The 20,330-nt window shown below is 44.7% G+C and overlaps 1 protein-coding gene across 2 annotated transcripts in view; it reads right to left on the bottom strand.

Annotated features, from left to right (window-relative positions):
• Positions 1-20,330, bottom strand: part of SGCG (sarcoglycan gamma) — a 415,701-nt gene that overhangs the window by 223,181 nt on the left and 172,190 nt on the right. For both annotated transcript variants that reach the window (XM_073662216.1, XM_073662219.1), the window contains exon 2: positions 15,768-15,965. In XM_073662216.1, coding sequence (XP_073518317.1) covers positions 15,768-15,965 — 198 coding nt within the window. The remainder of the gene's footprint in view (positions 1-15,767; positions 15,966-20,330) is intronic.

Raw genomic sequence — 20,330 nt, forward strand, 5'->3', positions numbered from 1 at the left:
AGTGAGAGGAAATGCAGCAGTCTTGCGAGTAATACATTTCAAAGGAGTGTTATCAATTGCAACCACAGAAATAGGTGATGACAAAGGTTTAGATTTCAATTTAAGTTTTTCCAAAAACCCTTTATCAATCACATTAAGTGTTGAACCACAATCCACAAATACCTGAAATTCAATCAAATCTCCCTGCAGAGTAGTACACCCAGAAAGAAACCTGACCTTTTTTTTCCTTTGCTTAAACGACGGTCACAATACTTAATCAAATGATCATCTTTACCACAATGAAGACACAAACCTTCGGCGAATCTCCGATCTCTTTCCTGAGAGCGGAGTGACATCGCCCCAACCTCCATTGGTTCTCTGCTGTCAGAGCAGATTTTCTGGGAACTAGGACCTGAAGTTACAGGAGTCTTTACATCATTGACCCTGGACCTCAGTCTCCTGTCCACCCGAACAGCTAACTGCATAGCTTCCTGCAGAGTCTCAGGTGCAGGGAATGCAATTAGCAAATCCTTAACCCTTTCACTCAAACCAGCAAGAAATAAACATTTCAGCGCCGAATCATTCCATTTAACTTCTGAGGCCCATCTTCTGAAGTGTGTGCAATAAATTTCAACATCATCTGACCCCTGATTCAAACGTCTAAGATCTCACTCAGCAGATGAGATTCGATCAGGATCGTCATATAATAGCCCCATAGCAGAAAAAAATTCTTCAACAGAACTTAAACACGGATCATTAGGTTGGAGAGAAAAGGCCCACCCCTGTGGTTCATTGCGCAACAGTGACATAATAAAACCAATGCGCTGTGATTCATTCCCAGAGGATCTTTCTCTCAAACGAAAATATAACAAACAAGCATTTTTACAGGAAAAAAAATCTTGCTGTTTACCATAAAAAACATCAGGCAGTCCTACCTTCGGTTCAACAAAATGCGCTGCAGAACAGCTATGCACGTGTTGCTGAAGCTCGGCCACCTCCAGAGACAATCCCTGCAGGCGATGAGCCAACTCCTGGACGGAGTTATGATCTGCAACATAAACTAAGGAAAGATAGGGGAAAGCTGTCCCTACAATAAGACTAAGATGAATCCCTACGATGTAGCAGGCTGCCTGTTCCTAGTGAACAGACCCGCCTTCATCCTCGGCTAGTCTGAACGGAGACCTATAGAATCAAGGGAGGGGTCCCTAAATGAACTAAGGACTGGGACAAAAATGGGACACCTCCTAAACAGAAGTTGTTGCAGAGCAAAAAGGACAAACTGACAAAAAGTACTAAAGGTCCCAGAGGACCAAGACCTGACAGAGATAGGCACCGAAGCACCTGGCTAGAGAGACAGTCTAAACAACACTGAAGTCCAGCAAAGCCAGAAGGGCGGACCTGGAATATATAGGCAGCTGGTCACCGCAAAACACAAGATAGCAAAAACTAACAACTAACAGGAGGGTTCTAACAGTACTACTCCCTTCAGAGGAGAGCACAAACAGGCTCTAACCAGAGTAGAAAGAGAAGTGGGAGGCCCGGCTGCACAACTGAGCAACAAGACAAGTACATTAGAGTCTCTAGTTTGAGAAATCGACGCCTCACAGCTCCTCAACTGGCAGCTTCATTAAATAGTACACGCAAAACGCCAGTGTCAACGTCTACAGTGAAGAGGCGACTCCGGGATGCTGGCCTTCAGGGCAAAGTGGCAAAGAAAAAGCCATATCTGAGACTGGCTAATAAAAGGAAAATATTAATATGGGCAACAAAAAAACACAGACATTGGACAGAGGAAGATTGGAGAAAATTTTTATGGACAGACAAATCAAAGCTCGAGGTGTTTGGATCACACAGAAGAACATTTGTGAGACGCAGAACAACTGAAAAGATACTGGAAGAATGCCTGACGCCATCTGTCAAGCATGGTGGAGGTAATGTGATGGTCTGGGGTTGCTTGGGTGCTGGTAAAGTGGGAGATTTGTACAATGTAAATGGGATTTTGAATAAGGAAGGCTATCACTCCATTTTGCAACGCCATGCCACACCCTGTGGACAGCGCTTGATTGGAGCCAATTTCATCCTACAACAGGACAATGACCCAAAGCACACCTCCAAATTATGCATGAAGTATTTAGGGAAGAAGCAGGCAGCTGGTATTCTATCTGTAATGGAGTGGCCAGCGCAGTCACCAAATCTCAACCCCATTGAGCTGTTGTGGGAGCAGCTTGACCGTATGGTACGCAAAAAGTGCCCATCAAGCCAATCCAACTTGTGGGAGGGGCTTCAGGAAGCATGGGGGAAATTTCTCAAGATTACCTCAGCAAATTAACAGCTAGAAGCCAAAGGCCTGCAATGCTGGAATTGCTGCATATGAAGCATTCTTTGACAAAAGCAAAGTCTGAAGGAGAAAATTATTCTTTCTAATAAAAATCATTATTTCTAACCTTGTCAATGTCTGGACTATATTTTCTAATCATTTTGCAACTCATTTGATAAATAAAAGTATGAGTTTTCATGGAAAACACAAAACTGTTTGGGTGACCCCAAACTTTTGAACGGTAGTGTATGTTCAGTAAATGCCCTCAATACTTGGTCGGGCTCCTTTTGCATCAATTACTGCATCAATGCGGCATGGCATGGAGGCGATCAGCCTGTGGCACTGCTGAGGTGTTATGGAAGCCCAGGTGGCTTTGATAGCAGCCTTCAGCTCGTCTGTATTGTTGGGTCTGGTGTCTCTCATCTTCCTCTTGACAATACCCCATAGATTCTCCATTGTGTTAAGGTCAGGTGAGTTTGCTGGCCAATCAAGCACAGTGATAGGCTATGTGCCCACGATGCAGAAATGCTCTGGATTTTTCCTGAGCGTTTCTGCATCTCCCTGGCAGAAAAAACACATGCGGATTTTACATGCGTTTTTTCAGCCAGGGACAAGCATTTGTCATGCGTTTTGCACATGTGATTTCACATGCGGGTTGTCAAGCGCTTTCCAAGCAATTTTAGCATCACTTGGAAAAGTGCTTGACAATTTGGTCACACTATATAAATCCATGCAACCGGCATGGATTTTATATAGTGTGACCAAGTTAGTTAAAAAAAAGAATTAAAATGTTAAAAAAAATAAAAAAAAAACATTATACTCACCTTCCGATGGCCCCCGATCTCCTTCTCCAGTCTCCCCGGTAGCTCGCGATGGTCTAAAAGGACCTTCCATGACGTCATTTAGTCATGTGACAGGTTACGCCGACGCCGACTATGGTACCCGGGTCTGGATGAGATTCTCCTCTTCTCCAGACCCGGGTACCATCCGCACATTGAATCGCTTAATATCCACATGTGCACATGTAGTCATGCGGATATTAAGCGATTCAATGCAAGTCAATGGTGGCAAAAACGCTGTGCTTACGCAAAATAATTGGTAGTGCTGCGTTTTTTTCCGCAATGATAATCCGCAGCGGAAATTTCCGCAGCATGTGCATAGCACATGCGGATTATCATTGGGGAACATGGCAGACCTTCTACCAAGCGTTTTTTAAGCGTTTCTAAGGCGGAATTACCGCTGCGTAAACGCTTAAAAAACGCATAGTGGGCACACAGCCATACTGTTGTTTTTAAACCTGGTACTGGTACTTTTGGCCGTGTGGACAGGTGCCAAGTCCTGCTGGAGAATGAGATTTCCATCTCCAAAAATCTTGTCGGCAGAGGGAAGCATGAAGTGCTCTAAAATTTCCTGGTAGACGGCTGCGCTGACTTTGGTCTTGATAAAACACAGTGGACCTACACCAGCAGATGACATGGCTCCCCAAACCATCACTGATTGTGGAAACTTCACACTAGACCTCAAGCAGCTTGGCTTGTGGCCTCTCCACTCTTCCTCCAGACTCTGAGACCTTGATTTTCAAATGAAAATTGGAACTCTGGGACCTTGGAATGTGTCAATGACTGCCTTCTGGACATCTGTCAAGTCAGCAGTCTTCCCCATGATTGTGGAGCCTACTGAAATAGACTAAGGGACCTTTTTAAAATGCTTAGGAAGCCTTTGCAGCTGTTTTTTGTTAATTATTTTAATTTAGTGAGATAATGACTTTGGTGTTTTCATTGGCTGTAAGCCATAATCATCAACATTAACAGAAATAAACACATGAAATAGATCACTCTGTTTGTAATGACTCTATATAATATATGAGTTTCACTTTTTGTAATGAAGAACTGAAATAAATGAACTTTTTCATGATATTCTAATTTAGTGAGATGCACCTGTATCTATCTGTTCTCCTACCTGCAAGTCCTGAGTTGTTAAATTTCTTGCAATTAAACCTTAAAAATAAATTGTTTAAATAGCATTCATTTTTTTTCCTGGAGAAAGCACAGATCCTGCATACGGACACACTGACAGCACACGGACGCGGACACACTGACATACGGATAGCACACGGATGCCACATGGATTTCAGTACTGTTTTTCCCTGTACAGGAATCACCAGGACATGTGAAGGAGGCCTTACCGATATGCAAGTGATGGAAAAATGGAAACAACATTTTCATACCTCTTGATTTATTTAGTACAGAGGTACATGAGCCCCATGTGCAGAAATCCCCCCACTTAAACACCTTGCCTGCTATCAATGAGGTTATTAATAGTTGTCTGAGGAATGTTCTGCCACGCTGAATGCACTTGAGTAAATCAGTAAAATCCTCTGCTGGCAGCTCTCTTTGCAATTGTTGACCAATCACAACACAGATATGCTCGATGGGAAACAAGTAAGGAGAGACTGCTCAGAGTAGCATGAACAACATGTGGCCTGGTGTTGTCATGTTGAAAAATCACTCCTGGCAGTGTTGGACTGGGGTGCCAAGGGCCCATCAGTAACATCAACTCCAGGGCCCCACTTTTCAGCTACATGCTAATTTGACTTTATCCTCATTCACAAATTTCTATAGCAATAAAATGGGTTGATTGTTGAATAAAAAGATTCTGCCTTTGTCTGTACATAGTGAATCAAATGTATTGTGCCAAGTGCTGCTCATGTAAGAGCGTGGTGCAGGAGCCCACCGGAGGATTCTCCTGTTCTCCTGTGGGCCAGTTCGTGCCTGCTCTTGGGACACTTTGCAGAAATGGACGAACCATTGGTTCCACTACCAAATCAATCTAACATGGAGTCCATTCATCATGAAAAAAGCGCTAAATATGACTCCTGACTCAACTTGAATAAGAAAATAAGCGTCATACACAAAAGCATGGCAAAAAAACAACAAAAAAAACCCTGACACAAAACGTAGTTTTTTAAGCTTTTTTTTTTACTTTGTCATTCATAGAGAACCCATCAAAAATGTAATTTCATTGGATGCCAAATCATATTGCTACCATTTCCCGGGAAGCCCGGCTTCATAAAGCAATGCCATACAGAAGCACTATACAGAGTGCATAGCGGTCCATAGTATAGAGCTATAAGGACTCAGTGTGACAGCGTACAGACTCAAGCTCACAGCTTTACATTTTGTAAGGTGTTGGACATTGGACTGGATTTTGGTCGCTCGCGAATGCCCCACTCTGAGACCCTACTATTGAAGGTGATAAAAGGAACTAAGTAGTGTTGATCGAGCACTAAAATGCTCGGGTGCTCAAAGCTCGGGCCGAGCTCACCGTGATACTCGGGTGCTCGACCCGAGCAACGAGCCCAATGTTAGTCTATGGGAGACCCGAGCATTTTTGCGGCGGCACCCCCGGCAGTCTTTTAAAAGCCTAACAAGTGCCCAAAACGATAGTGACAGTGCTCAAATGACATGGGGACAGCATGGGGATGGCCCCATGAAGCATTTCTGACCCCCAGGTCACTACTGTCAACAACGTGGTCAGAGGTATTAAGCCACTTTTAAGGGCTTACAATAAAACTTTCAAAAACGAAACTGAAACTGCTTTCCTGTGAAATATGTTAAGGAAATTCCTTTCCAGGGTAAAGAAGACTTGTGTATAAGGTAAAATAAATAACCCCCCCAAAAAATACTCCTCCACACCTTGGGCTATGTTCACAAGTAGCATTTTTTATGCGTTTTTGCACTTTTGTATTGCTTTCAACTGTGACAAATGCATTGACCGGGAAATGTAATTTTAACATTTTACAACCTTATCTGGCCATGTGCTGTGTGACACATGCATACAGTGCTGAAAATACATGACAACAGCATGGGGAAGACCCCTGGAAGCATCTCTGACACCCAGGTCACTGCCTAAAAGTGTGCCCATCAGAAGTCATCCTTGCCGCATCAGAAGATGCAGACTTGCAACTATCCCCGTGCAAGTTCTTGTCCCAGGGCAGTGTTCAATTGTACCTCCCCCATTTCTTGGAATGCAAGCGCAAATATGCAGCCAACCACCCACCCACCCCCAGGCTGCAATACCATACTGCTTGCTTGCACTTGAAATTGGGCCTTTTAGGCATGTGGAGGCGGAATCTGGCCACCATGTCATGGCTGCGTTGGCGGCCTGGAATCCATACTCAGTCCCCAGCCGCCCGGCGGCCGGGTGTCCACACACGATCCCCAGCCGCCTGGGGGCAGCAGGGTGTCCATAAACGGTCCCCAGCCACCCCTATTTCTCCTTGGAACATCCTCCCACACACTTTTCTTAGCCCGGCCTGCTTTAGGGCAGCATTGGACGAGCCCACCAGAGAACCAGACTCCTCCGGTGGGCCCTGGCTTCTCCATCAGGGGAGTTGAGAGTGCCAAGGTGAGGACCATGATGATGATGATACAAGTTAGCATCTGCTTTGTTTTCTTGGAATGCAAGCGCATGTATGTAGTAGCGGCTAGGCCTGAGGTGGTCAGCGTTTTGGCGCATATCCTACCTCCTCCGAGGATTGCTGGATGTTTTCCTGCTACTATTCCAGTTCTATGACTCCCGTTAAAACAAAGCTTCAGGTGATAAATGATGGATGAGGTAATGGCAAAGGAGAAAGAGCAGGAGGAACAGGGACCATTCACATCAATATCAGGCCAGTCAACCACATATGTCTTGTAGGATATGTTTCTGTAACAAAAGGAGCGGTTCGGCTACACAGTTATAGAGCATACAGTGAGTGCAATGCCTACCAAAAATTTTGAGGCACTCCAATGCCCCTTGGAAATGACATGGAGGTCAGAGGCCCTTAACTAAACCGTTTTTTCCATTTATAGCAACTGGGTCTCTTGTACACTGTTAGTCTAAGCAGTGAATGGAAGGCTTTCCAAAAATTATGAGGAACTGCAATGCCCCTTGAAACAGACGTGGATTACAGCGTACTAAAAACCTTCTACCCATTATTGTGGAGTGGGTCTCCCTTAGTTTTCGCCATTGCATTGAAAAGCAAAAGCTGACTGAAATTAGGAGGAAATGCAATGCCCGTTGGAAGAGTCGTGGAGGTTAGAGGTAATTAAAAACAACATTTCAATGCCCCTTGGAAGAGCTGTGGAATTCAGAGTGGCTTAAGAAGACGCTTTTAATGCCCCTTTGAAGAGACGTGGAGGTCACAGTAGCTTAACAAGACGGTTTTAATGCCCCTCGGAAAAGTCGTGGAGGTCCCAGTAGCTTAACAAGACGGTTTGAATGCCCCTTGGAAGAGACGTGGAGGTCACAGTAGCTTAACAAGACAGTTTTAATGCCCCTTGGAAGAGACGTGGAGGTCACAGTAGCTTAACAAGACGGTTTTAATGCCCCTCGGAAAAGTGGTGGAGGTCGCAGTAGCTTAACAAGACTGTTTTAATGCCCCTCGGAAAAGTGGTGGAGGTCGCAGTAGCTTAACAAGACGGTTTTAATGCCCCTCGGAAAAGACGTGGAGGTCCCAGTAGCTTAACAAGACGGTTTGAATGCCCCTTGTAACAGACGTGGAGGTCACAGTAGCTTAACAAGACGCTTTTAATGCCCCTTACAAGAGCCATACAGTACAGCATCTTAAAAATATTATTCCCATTATTGGGGAGTGGTCTCCCATAGTATTTGCTTATGCCTTCCAAGCAAAAGCTTCCAAAAATTAAGACGGAGCAACTTGCAATGCCCCTTACAAGAGCCATGCAGTACAGCATATTACAAACATTATTCCCATTATTGGGGAGTGGGTCTTCCATAGTATTAGCTTATGCCTTCCAAGCAAAAGCTTCCAAAAATTAGGACGGAGTAACTTGCAATGCCCCTTACAAGAGCCATGCAGTACAGCATATTGCAAACATAAGTCCCATTATTGGGGAGTGGGTCTCCCATAGTATTTGCTTACGCCTTCCAAGCAAAAGCTTCCCAAAATTAAGACGGAGCAACTTGCAATGCCCCTTACAAGAGCCATGCAGTACAGCATGTTACAAACATTATTCCCATTATTGGGGAGTGGGTCTCCCATAGTATTTGCTTATGCCTTCCATGCAAAAGCTTCCCAAAATTAAGACGGAGCAACTTGCAATGCCCCTTACAAGAGCCATGCAGTACAGCATATTACAAGCATTATTTCCATTATTGGGGAGTGGGTCTCCCATAGTATTTGCTTATGCCTTCCAAGCAAAAGCTTCCAAAAATTAGGACGGAGCAACTAGCAATGCCCCTTACAAGAGCCATGCAGTACAGCATATTACAAACATTATTCCCATTATTGGGGAGTAGGTCTCCCATAGTATTTGCTTATGCCTTCCAAGCAAAAGCTTCCAAAAATTAGGACGGAGCAACTTGCAATGCCCCTTACAAGAGCCATGCAGTACAGCATATTACAAACATTATTCCCATTATTGGGGAGTAGGTCTCCCATAGTATTTGCTTATGCCTTCCAAGCAAAAGCTTCCAAAAATTAGGAGGAAATGCAATGCCCGTTCGAAGACTCGTGGAGGTCCCAGTAGCTTAACAAGACGGTTTTAATGTCCCTTACAAGAGACGTGGAGGTCAGAGTGGTATAACAAGACGCTTTTAATGCCCCTTACAAGAGATGTGGAGGTCAGAGTGGTATAACAAGACGCTTTTAATGCCCCTTACAAGAGACGTGGAGGTCAGAGTGGTATAACAAGACGCTTTTAATGCCCCTTACAAGAGACGTGGAGGTCAGAGTGGTATAACAAGACGCTTTTAATGCCCCTTATAAGAGACGTGGAGGTCAAAGTGGTATAACAAGATGCTTTTAATGCCCCTTACAAGAGACGTGGAGGTCAGAGTGGTATAACAAGACGCTTTTAATGCCCCTCAGAAGAGACGTGGAGGTCAGAGTGGTATAACAAGAAGCTTTTAATGCCCCTTACAAGAGACGTGGAGGTCAGAGTGGTATAACAAGACGCTTTTAATGCCCCTTACAAGAGATGTGGCGGTCAGAGTGGTATAACAAGATGCTTTTAATGCCCCTTACAAGAGCCATACAGTACAGCATCTTAAAAATATTATTCCCATTATTGGGGAGTGGGTTTCCCACAGTCTTTGCTTATGCCTTCCAAGCAAAGCTGACAAAAATAAGGACGGAGGAACTTTCAATAATGGCAACACGGACCACGGTCACCCTGGTGGTATAGTGGTGGTGGAGGCTGAGGATAAGGAGAAGAACATAAAACAGCCGAAATGAGGAAGCGTATACCCATGTGTGGGTGTGAAGCGGTGCATGTGAATACACCTCCCGAAATAACACAGTGGATTTGACTTTATGTCATTTGGTGGTGATGAGAAGTCTGGCCCAATCCAGCCCTTGTTCATTTTGATAAGGGTCAGCTTGTCAGCATTGTCAGTTGACAGGCGAGTGCGCTTATCAGTTATAATTCCCCCAGCGGCACTAAAAACACGCTCCGATAACACGCTAGCGGCAGGGCAGGCCAGGATCTCCAAGGCGTACAGAGCGAGTTCATTCCAAGTGTCCAGCTTGGATACCCAATAATTAAAAGGCACAGAGGAATCACGGAGGATGCTGGTACAGTCGGCAAGGTACTCCCTCACCATCTTTTGAAACTTTCCACTCCTTGTGAGAGTACCCCGCGCCTCAGGGTCTGTCCGAAGGGAGGGTCTGAGAAAACTGTCCCAGAACGTTGACAGTGTTCCCCTGCCTCTGCTGGACTGGAGTTGCCTCTCTCTCGCTTGTACGCTTTGGTTGGTCAACGAACTGTGACCTCTGCCGCTATTGTGTTCAGATGGGAATTTTTTTAACAGTTCTGCAGCAAGGGCCTTCTGGTACTGGCCCATTTTTGTAGACCTCTCCACCTCAGGAATAAGAGAGTGAAAGTTCTCCTTGTAGCGGGGGTCTACAAGTGTCACCAACCAGTAATGACTGTCACCCAACATTTTGACAAAGCGAGGGTCACGGTTAAGGCAGCGTAACATAAAGTCAGCCATGCGTGCCAGACTGGTAACGGGCAAGATTTCCGTGTCCTCACCAAGATGACGACTGATCATGCTCTCCTCCTCCTCCTTACCACCTGTCCTCAGGCCACCCACGCTGAACCGACGGTATGACACTTGTACAGGTACTACCGTCTACAGCGCATGATAACAGCTCCTGTTCTTCCTCCTCCTCCTCCTCTCCCTCATTGTCCCCCAATGCACGTTGGGATGAGATGAGGCTGGGCTGTGTGTAATCGCCCATTACGGCTTCTTGATCCATCTCATCATACTCTGGCTGCAATGCCTCCTCTTTAGTTCTCTGCAGAGAGCGTTGCAAAAGACAGACAAGTGGGATGCTGACACTAATGATGGCATCATCGCCACTCACCATCTTGGTGGCCTCCTCAAAGTTTGTCAGTATGGTACATATGTCAGACATCCAGGTCCACTCCTGAGGTCTTATGTGTGGAGTCTGACCTGAATATCGACGGCCTTGTTGCAGCTGGTACTCCACACAACTGCACTCTTCTGCTCACAAATCCTTTGCAACATGTGTAGGGTAGAGTTCCAAAGTGTGGGGACATCACACACCAGTCAGTGTGCCGGAAGCTGCAAACGCTGCTGCAACACAGCAAGGGCGGCGGAAGCTGTAGCCGACTTGTGAAAATGAGCTGACAGGCGGCGTACTTTGACGAGCAGATCTGGCAACTCGGGGTACGACTTAAGAAACCGCTGAACCACGAGGTTAAGCACATGAGCCAGGCATGGTACGTGTATGATCTCGCCTCGCCTCAGAGCCGCCACCAGGTTACGGCCATTGTCACACACGACCATGCCTGGATGTAGGTTCAGCGGTCTCAGCCACAGATCTACCTGCTCTTTCACAGCTGTCCACAACTCACAAGCAGTGTGAGGTTTATCACCTAAGCTTATGAGTTTCAGCACAGCCTGTTGCCGCTTGGCGGAGGCAGTACTGCAGTGCTTACAGCTTGTAACTGATGTGGTGATATCTGAGATGGAGGCTGAACATGAGGAGGAGGAGGAGGAGGAGGAGGATGCGCAGGAGCTGTACACTGTGGGGGCAGCTCTGACAGACATAGGGCCCGCAATCCTCGGTGTGGGGAGGATGTGTTCCGTCCCAAGGTCCGACTGGGTCCCGGCTTCCACTATGTTTACCCAGTGTGCCGTCAGGGAGATGTACCGTCCCTGGCCACAAACACTTGTCCACGTGTCCATTGTCAGGTGGACTCTCCCAGTAACTGCGTTGTTGAGGGCACGGCAGATGTTTTGGGACACGTGCTTGTGTAGTGCGGGGATGGCACACCAGGCAAAATAGTGTCAGCTGGGGACCGAGTACCGAGGGATGGCCACCGCCATAAGGTTGCGGAAGGATTCCGTCTACACCAGCCTAAAAGGCAGCATTTCCAATGCAAGCAGTCGTGAAATGTGCGAATTTAGGACTGTGGCCTGTAGGACGTTAGCTGCGAATTTCCGCTTTCATTCAAAGGTCTGGGATATGGACAATTGAACGCTGCGGTGGGACGTGGATGATGATGCTGTTTCTTGAGAAACTGCCATAACAAGTGAAGACTGAGAGGAGGGGGCATCTTTACATGCAGTATGGACAGGGGATTGCCTTGCACACACAACAGGGGGTTCTATTGCACGCACAACAGCGGAAGAAGCAGTGGTGACACCCGCTGACACTGGTCGTGGACCCTGGGTTTCGCCCCACAAAGTCGGGTGCTTTGCTGCCATGTGCCTGATCATGCTGGTGGTGGTCAGGCTGGTAGTTTTGTCACCCCTGCTGATGCTGGCATGGCAGATGGTACAAATGGCCTTTTTGGGGTTATCAGCAGAGTCTTTAAAAAAATTCCAGACTCTGGAAGACCTACCGCTTGTACTGGCAACGTCCCTCGTGTTGGTGTTACGGGGAACGGTTGCCCGCCTTCTGTCTGCGGCCACCACACTGCTTCTTCCTGCCTGTTGGGGTACTCTGCCTCCCTCCCCCTGTGTGCTGCTGGCCTCGCTCTGCGTGTCCTCCTTCCACGTTGGGTCAGTTACTAGATCATCCACCACCTCCTCCTCTTCCACTTGCGTACCACGATGCTCCTCCTCACTTCCTGGCAATTGTGTCTCGTCATCGTCCACCTTTTGTGACAAATTGCCAGCGTCGACTTCCTGTGGCCGTGGCTGTTCAAATATTTGGGCATCGCTACATGGGATCTCCTCTTCCACCACTTCAAGCGTAGCAGGCGAGGGGCACAAATATGGAAATGGACCAGTGAACAGCTCTTCAGAGTGTCCAAGTGTGGAATCAATTGCTGTCTGACGAGACTCGGCATGGTGGGAGGAAGGAGCATCAGAGTGAGGAGGAGTATGCGGACGAGACTCACGGCTACTAAGAGTTGACCGTGTGGAAGACAGACCGGAGGTGGTGGTGCCCAGGTAACTGGAAGTATTATCTGCTATCCAATTAATAACCTGTTCACACTTATCAGTTCGCAATACTGGTGTTGTTCTGTGCTTCCCTAGTAATTCGGTCAAGAAGTGGGAGCGAGAAGATATGGCTGTTGGTTGTGGCACATTTTCACCTTGGCCACAGCCCCGTCCTCTGCACGCACCATCACCAGAACGTCCACTTCCACATCCCTTGCCACGCGCCTTGCCCATTGTAAAGGAAGTAAAATAGCTTACACTCGCACTATCAATGGAAAAAGGGTATTAAATAGTAGATTAGAACCGTGGAAGAGGAAAACCACAGTTCTATTTCTCTGGCCTACACCCGACTCTTTTAAACAATCAGAACAATCAGGGAGAAACTATTACTGTTTTTACTTACGGAAAAAATACCAAAACCTGAATAATAGAGATTATTTACCGTGGAACAGCAAAACCACAGTTATTGTTTACTGGGGTATACCACAATAAAATATATAGATTTGCGGCTGAACAGTGAGCAACACACTCAAACTGTTTTTTTTTTTAGATACCAAAGACCCAAAACTGGATACTACAGAGATTTTACCCGTAGAACTGCAAAACCACACTGGGATTTGTCAGGCGTACACCAGACTATTTTCAACAGATATATTTTTGTGTCAGAACACTCAGGAGACACTACTGTTTTTTTTACTGCAAAAAATGCGAAAAGCAGGATAATAGAGATTTTTTACCATGGAACAGCAAAACCACAGTTTTAATTTACTGGTGTATATACCAGACTTTTTTAAAGGTCCAAAACTGGATACTACAGAGATTTTTCCCGTGGAACTGCAAAACCACACTTCTGTTTCTGTGGCCTATACCAGACTCTTTTCAACAGATATATTTGTGTCTGAAAAATCAGAGACACACTTTTTTTTTTTTGGGGGGGGGACACCAATAGGTTAATAAGATGGGTATTTGTACAGTGTGAAGGAGGAAAAAAAAAAAGAGGATTTAGATGAAAAAAAAGGATTTTTACTGGCCCCCGAGACCTGCAGCTAAGTCCAGCAATTTCAGAAACAGCAGAAACAGGAGCACACAGGACTGTAATGCAGCGTTTGCTGGTATAACCACTGCGTCTCCTATACAGCCTACCTGCCTGCCTGCCTGATATCTGGGATGGATATTAGTCCTGAGAAGAACTGTTTGTTTGATCTGGCAGCCTTTACAGACCCTACACTAACTATTTTGCAGGAAAAATCTCTCCCTAGCTCAGCAGCGCTGTCCCTACACTGTCTGATCCGGAGCGTCTGTGTCGAAGATGGTGGCGCTCGGTTTTAAATACTCGAGGTGACGCTGTGCGGCCAGCCAATCACTGTAATGCCCACAAACAACATGGCTGCGGCATTACAGTGACTGGCTGGCAATCTCTGCATGTTCATTGGCTCTGTAAAGAGCGCCAAACGTGCAGGGCAGAGACCCGAGCTCCCGCCCAAGTAACCCGGAAATGCTCGGTGCTCGCCGAACATCCCGAGTAGCGTGATGCTCGGGCGAGTACTGAGCAGTGTCGAGCATGCTCGCTCAACACCAGAACTAAGGAAGTTTATAGAAATTTGCTTTCCTCCCTCACCGACGTCTTAAATCATGAAAATGAACTATTAGCAGACACACCTAAGCAGAGACACGAATGAAACTAAATTGAATCATGGAACATTAACAGGCTGATATCCATAATAATTAAGATCAATTGAAAAAATGATTAATTACAACATTAGGTTCTAGAATTTATTATAATAGCTTAAGCAAAAACCTTTAGCAATGTGATTAACTGTGTAACCAGCAACGAAGAGAAATACAAATTAAAACATTAACTAAACAATAAAAAATAAATGGCAAATGTGGGATGAAAACAATTACGTTGCGGCTCACAATTAACATAAAATAGATGGATTTGGAGATGTCATAAAATAGACGAACGCTCATACTTTACTGGGTTTGAAGACCATAAATAATTAAAATAAAATTTTTAGTAATATAAAAATGACATTTTACAAGCTCGGTAATAACAATCCTTAGACTGTAGATCATTTTTTTCTACTCTTTGCAAAAAGGCCAAGTCAGAAAATTATCCTTAAAGGGGCTTTTTTCTATATACAGTATTTGTGCTCACGTTATTAATGGGTGGGTAAGGTATTGAGGCATAGTCCCTAATTCCAGCGCTAGTTCACCTCTTAGCTACTTGCTGTAGTTTTTATAAAATTACTGTTTTATCTGCTGCAGCTCTGCTAGTCCTCTCAGTGCTGAGTTCTGTATAACCCGCCTGTACCATCGATTGATGGCTTTCTTCATATGCAAAGTATAGTCAGAAAGCTATTGATTAATAGTCAGAGCTCATGAATATAGAGGACTACATAGCAGGAGCTTGCCATTGAGAGGACTAGAAGAGACGCAGCAGATAAAACCTTGAAAAGTCTAGTAACTGACCAAGTGCTGGAATCATGGTCCCTGCTCCATTTCATACTGCGCTTTCACTAAGTCGGTTATACGCGTTCATTAGCTGTCACCTGATTACTCACTTAGCTGACAGCTATTTGTCCAGACATCTTCAATCTCATGCACATTCAGCTCAGCCGAGTGTGCATGTGTTCTCATTGGGCAGAGGGGAGTAGGTCACTGCCAGACTGTTCTGGTGATGTCTCCTAACTCCGTAAGTGATTTAATTTCACTAAGATCTGCCACCACTTAATGATCGATGATGGTAGGTCTGCCCAATCTTGAGAATAAAGGGGCTGCACTACTGATTCAGCACTTTATCCCCATCACAGGTTTTCCTTTGTACAGCGGTGTCCCATTCAAGTAAATGGGGATGGCTGTGGTTTTCCTGTACTGTACAACCAAAACTATAACAATCAGCACAGCAGCCCCTTTTATTCTCAGGATCAGTGGAGGTCCCAGAAGTTAGACCCCAATGAAATGGGAGTACTCCTTTAATATGAAAGGATCAGACTTAATTTTCAATTTTTGTATAAGATTATAATAAAATATGATCTTTACTCACCGGTGAGAACCACATGACTTTAAGAATCCAAATAGTTAGAGCAAAATTCACTACTAAGATGATAAGGAGAAGAAGGACGAACAGGTAAAGGCAGCGCTTTCTCCAACCGTAAATCCCGATATTGTAGACATACTGCCTCTCCGGACGCTCTAGGCTATTTCCTTGTGTGGTTGTGGTGTATTGCTCCCGGACCATCTGCTGTAAAAATCATAAAAAAAACACACAGTAAATTGGTGCAATAATCAAGATCGTACATAGTTTGCCACAATGTACCTTCTAAATAAATGACATTGCTCTGCAGAAAGGGAGAGTTATTGAAATAATTTGCTCAGTGACACATAAACATACAAACATTCTGCGATCTGAACAGAATAAGCGAATCTTCATGGATGATTAGGATTGGCTAAATAATGATCAAATGTTTTCACTTCTACCCATCTGTTAAATGAAAACTGTCTGCATACTGCTGTCGTCTTGTTGCTGGTATCATTATTAGGCCGGTGTCACACATATGACATTCACTGTCCGAGTCAAGAGTTCATCAGTCTTACTATGCTGGGTTGATGGCTTCCTAATGGACTACTACTCTACTCCTCTGGTGGCTATCCATTCTCTATAGCCTCGGTGTCCCTTTTGGACCTCTCTGTTGCACCAACCCCATCTGTCCATGCTACACTATTATTATTATTATTATTTATAACAGCCTTCAGCTCAATCTTGACCCATGGCTACTTGATGGATGAACTCTGTAGAAAGATTGATCTTGTACAGGCCTAGATAGGTCCACCAGGGTCTTCTCCACCATTATCTTGATTGTATCAAGCCATCATGTTGATGGTCTTCCTCTTCACCTTGGTCCTTCTATTCTACTGACCGTGTTACTGTGAGGGGCACATGGTAGTAGTCGTGGCGAGGGGCTGCTGTTCTTCTCCCACACCCTGGCTCCACACAAATAAAAAATAGTGTTCCGTTCTTCATGCAATTTGTGTGTATTTGATAACACCCACAGTTTTCCTTGAGAGTCCCATCTGCAGGCAAACCGTCAAGCACAGTCTCTTGGTTCCTTATTTAACAGTTTAACTTTACTTAAAATGTTCAGTTCAGTTTTGGTCTCAGTTACAGCACATTGGGGTTCCACAGACACAGTTTCAGCCTTCTTCAATACCCCTTTCACTCCTAACTAGTGATGAGTGAGCATGCTCGCTACTGCTCGGTGCTCGCCCGAGCATCTCACTGCTCGAGATGCACAGTGCTCGCCGAGTATTTCCGGGGTTGCTCGGCAGGAGCTTGTGTCCCCTCCCTGCATGTTTGGCGCTCTTTAGAGCGCCAATCTATATGCAGGGATTGTCTGCCACACACTGTAATGCCGCACAGTGATTGGCTGACCGCACAGTGTCATCAGGTCTATATCAGACCTAGCGCCGCCATGCTCGTCACAGTCTACTCCGCAATCAGGAAGTAGGGAGAGGTGCTGCTGAGCTAGGGAGAGATTTGGCTGTTTATTAGTTAGTGTAGGTATTCCACAAGATTCTCTACATATCCATCTCAACTAACAGTCCTTCTGAGGACTAATCCAGCTGCAGAGATATCAGTGCTAGGCAGGCTGGCAGGGTATATAGCAGACTGCAGTGCACATAGCAAGAGGGTCCATTCCAGTTCGGTCTGCTGGTGCTTTTACAGATATTTGTAGAAATAGCCCCAGGTATCAGGGGCCAGGAATATTTTTTTTTATCTTAATCCTGATTATTTGCTTAAAAAGCAATTCAGAGAACACAGTTTTTCTGCGCCATTTGCTTGTAGGCACTGCAGAATACAGCCAGGTCCTTTCCATATTATAGCGCTAAAATCCAACTATTTAAAACTGTGGTTTGTCCGCCACACAGATCACATATAATTGTGCTGAAAATATTGCTATTTCTGACCTCCATTTAAATTTTGTTGCAGTGTGTCAGTGAACTTATTGACATGAGGTCGGCGCTGTTAAAAATAGTTACCTACAGGCCAGTTATTTAAAACTGTGGTTTGTCCGTCACACGGATCACATATAAGTTCGCTCCAAATTCAGCCATTTGTAGTGAGTGTGGAAGATATTGCCCTCCATTTAAAATGGGCAAGGTACGTGGCAAGGGACGGGGAACTGGACGTGATGGTGATGGTGAATGCAGAAGTATACAGTATAGGAGACCCACTCTTTAGTAATGGGAACAACAAAGCATAGAAGGCTGATGGCTCTCTAATAATAGTGAGGGCCGACTGCTGGCCTTTTAATAAGAATAGTAAAGGCCGCCTGATGGTCCTATAAAATAGGCTTTGTGACTTTCAAAGTCGATCCATCATAAATGAAACACGATGTGTCTGATCATGTCTCACACACCACATGGCCAGATAAGGTTGTAAAATGTTAAAATGACATTTCGCGGTGAATGCATTTGTCACCGTTGAAAGCAATGCAAAAGTGCAAAAACACATCAAAACACCACGTGTGAACATAGCCCAAGGTCTGGAGGAGTATTTTTTCTTTTAGTTATTTATTTTGCCTTATATACAAGTCATTACCCTGGAAAGGATGTTCCTTAATATATTTCACAGGAAAATCCATTTTGGTTTAGTTTTTGTATGTTTTATTGTGAGTCTGTAAAAGTGGCGTAATACCTCTGACAACGTTGTTGACAGCAGTGACCTGGGAGTCAGAAATGCTTCAAGGGATCTTCCCCATGCTGTTCCCATGTCATTTGAGCACTGTTCCCATCGATTTGGGAAATTTTTAGGCCCTCTGCAGACCGCCAGGAAGAGCCGCCTGAAAAATGCTCAAGTTTCCCATAAACTTACATTGGGCTCGTTGCTAGGGTCAAGCTCCCCAGCATTCCAATTTGCTTGACCCGAGCATTGAGCACCTGAGCATTTTAGTGCTCACCCATCACTACTCTTAACTCTCTGTTCCCCAGGTATGATCCACCAGGTACCGCAGCTTCCAGAACCCAGTTCTGCTTCTAATAGGGGTGTCCCCGTCCATTTCCCCTTCTTTGGAAGTGAGTAAGGCTGGCCCCTCCACGCCTTCTCTTGGCCGTAGGCCCTGAACGTTTAGGGAAGTTTCCTTGCAGTTTACTGCTCCTCTTTCCGTAGTGCTGCTTCACTCTTTCTATGCCTCTTGCTGCATCACTGTCGACCTTCAGCCCACTGGCCCTGAACTTCTCCACTCCTCTCAGTTATCCCTCCTGCACATGCTTCAACGTATCAACCAACAACTACATCTCTGACTGAACTGACTGACTAACTGACAAAACCGTTGCTCCACTCTGGCCCAAACTCCTCCCACATTTAACTTGGCCAATCAGCAACTGTCTCCCTAAGTTGCTGGGCAAGCTACAACCTTCGCCACCCAGCTACAGTCTCTAAACCTCCTTTGTCCTAAACTATGCGTTATATCTTATACACTAATAGGTTGACCACTGCCTATTTGCCCTAATGTTCCTATCAATAACTAAATACTAAACTATATCCTATGCTTTCCCTATACACTATACATGAATAACATTATACAATAATCACAATACATTACATTATATGCAGATTCACATATTAATAAAGTCACAAAAGTATAATAAAACCATACACTTGGTACAAATACACTTTAGAGAAGGAGAGGCACTTCTCTAAACTTATAGAAACAGCTGACAGGTAAAAGGCCTATAATAAACTTGTACCTGTGCCGGGTGGTGGTATTGTTCAACTACAGTGGAACTACAATGTTTCCCTATGGGATAAAAGGTTGAGTAACAGTTGCAAACACTGACATTACACACGTGACAAGGCAATCCTGTAATTTTGCTAGGACACATGGGCACCCAAATGTTTCCCCAAAGCCCTAAATTTGTTGTTGTTTGTGCAAAAAAAATGGATCTAATGCTGCAGGTAACAAGTTTTGAAAAGTTAATTCCCATAGATTTATATTCGCTTTGTGTAGCTATGCCTTTAATAGACTTGATCTAGCTTTATTGAATTCTTCCCCTCCAATAACCATGATCAGTGATATTTGCAGTAACTACACCTAATGAAAGACACTATTAAAGTTAATGGACTGTTACGTTAGAGTATGTATTACTTCACACTGAGCAGTTCCTGGCATAGAGGTTTACTATATTTACAGTGCTAAAGTTTTAATGCCAAACTCATACAGCTGATTTTACAATGTATAATAGAATTAATCGCAGTAATAAAATGTTCCTTATAGAGATCACTGGGTGTAAATGCTGATTTTTGCACCTCTTAAATGGGTATTTACATGATGGTAATGACACTTCCTGATAAGTAGGGATCTGTCTTCTGGGAAAACCAATGGAGCTCCAAATTTTGGATTTCAGCCAATTGTAATGTTATGGCTTATCATTAAAAGGAAAAAACAAAAAACTATTTAAAGGGAATCTGTCAGCAGGATTTCACACTACAAACTCTTTATATGTGCATATAGCTCTTTCAAAAACAAGTCCAGCAATACATTTACAGGGCCAGTCTGTTCCTCCATTACTGAGAAATTGCCATTTGAATTGATATGCAAATGAGGCG

Source organism: Phyllobates terribilis, unplaced genomic scaffold (assembly GCF_046119375.1).
Source record: "Phyllobates terribilis strain yellow unplaced genomic scaffold, ASM4611937v1 Scaffold_2__4_contigs__length_985480577, whole genome shotgun sequence".
Classification (NCBI taxonomy): domain Eukaryota; kingdom Metazoa; phylum Chordata; class Amphibia; order Anura; family Dendrobatidae; genus Phyllobates; species Phyllobates terribilis.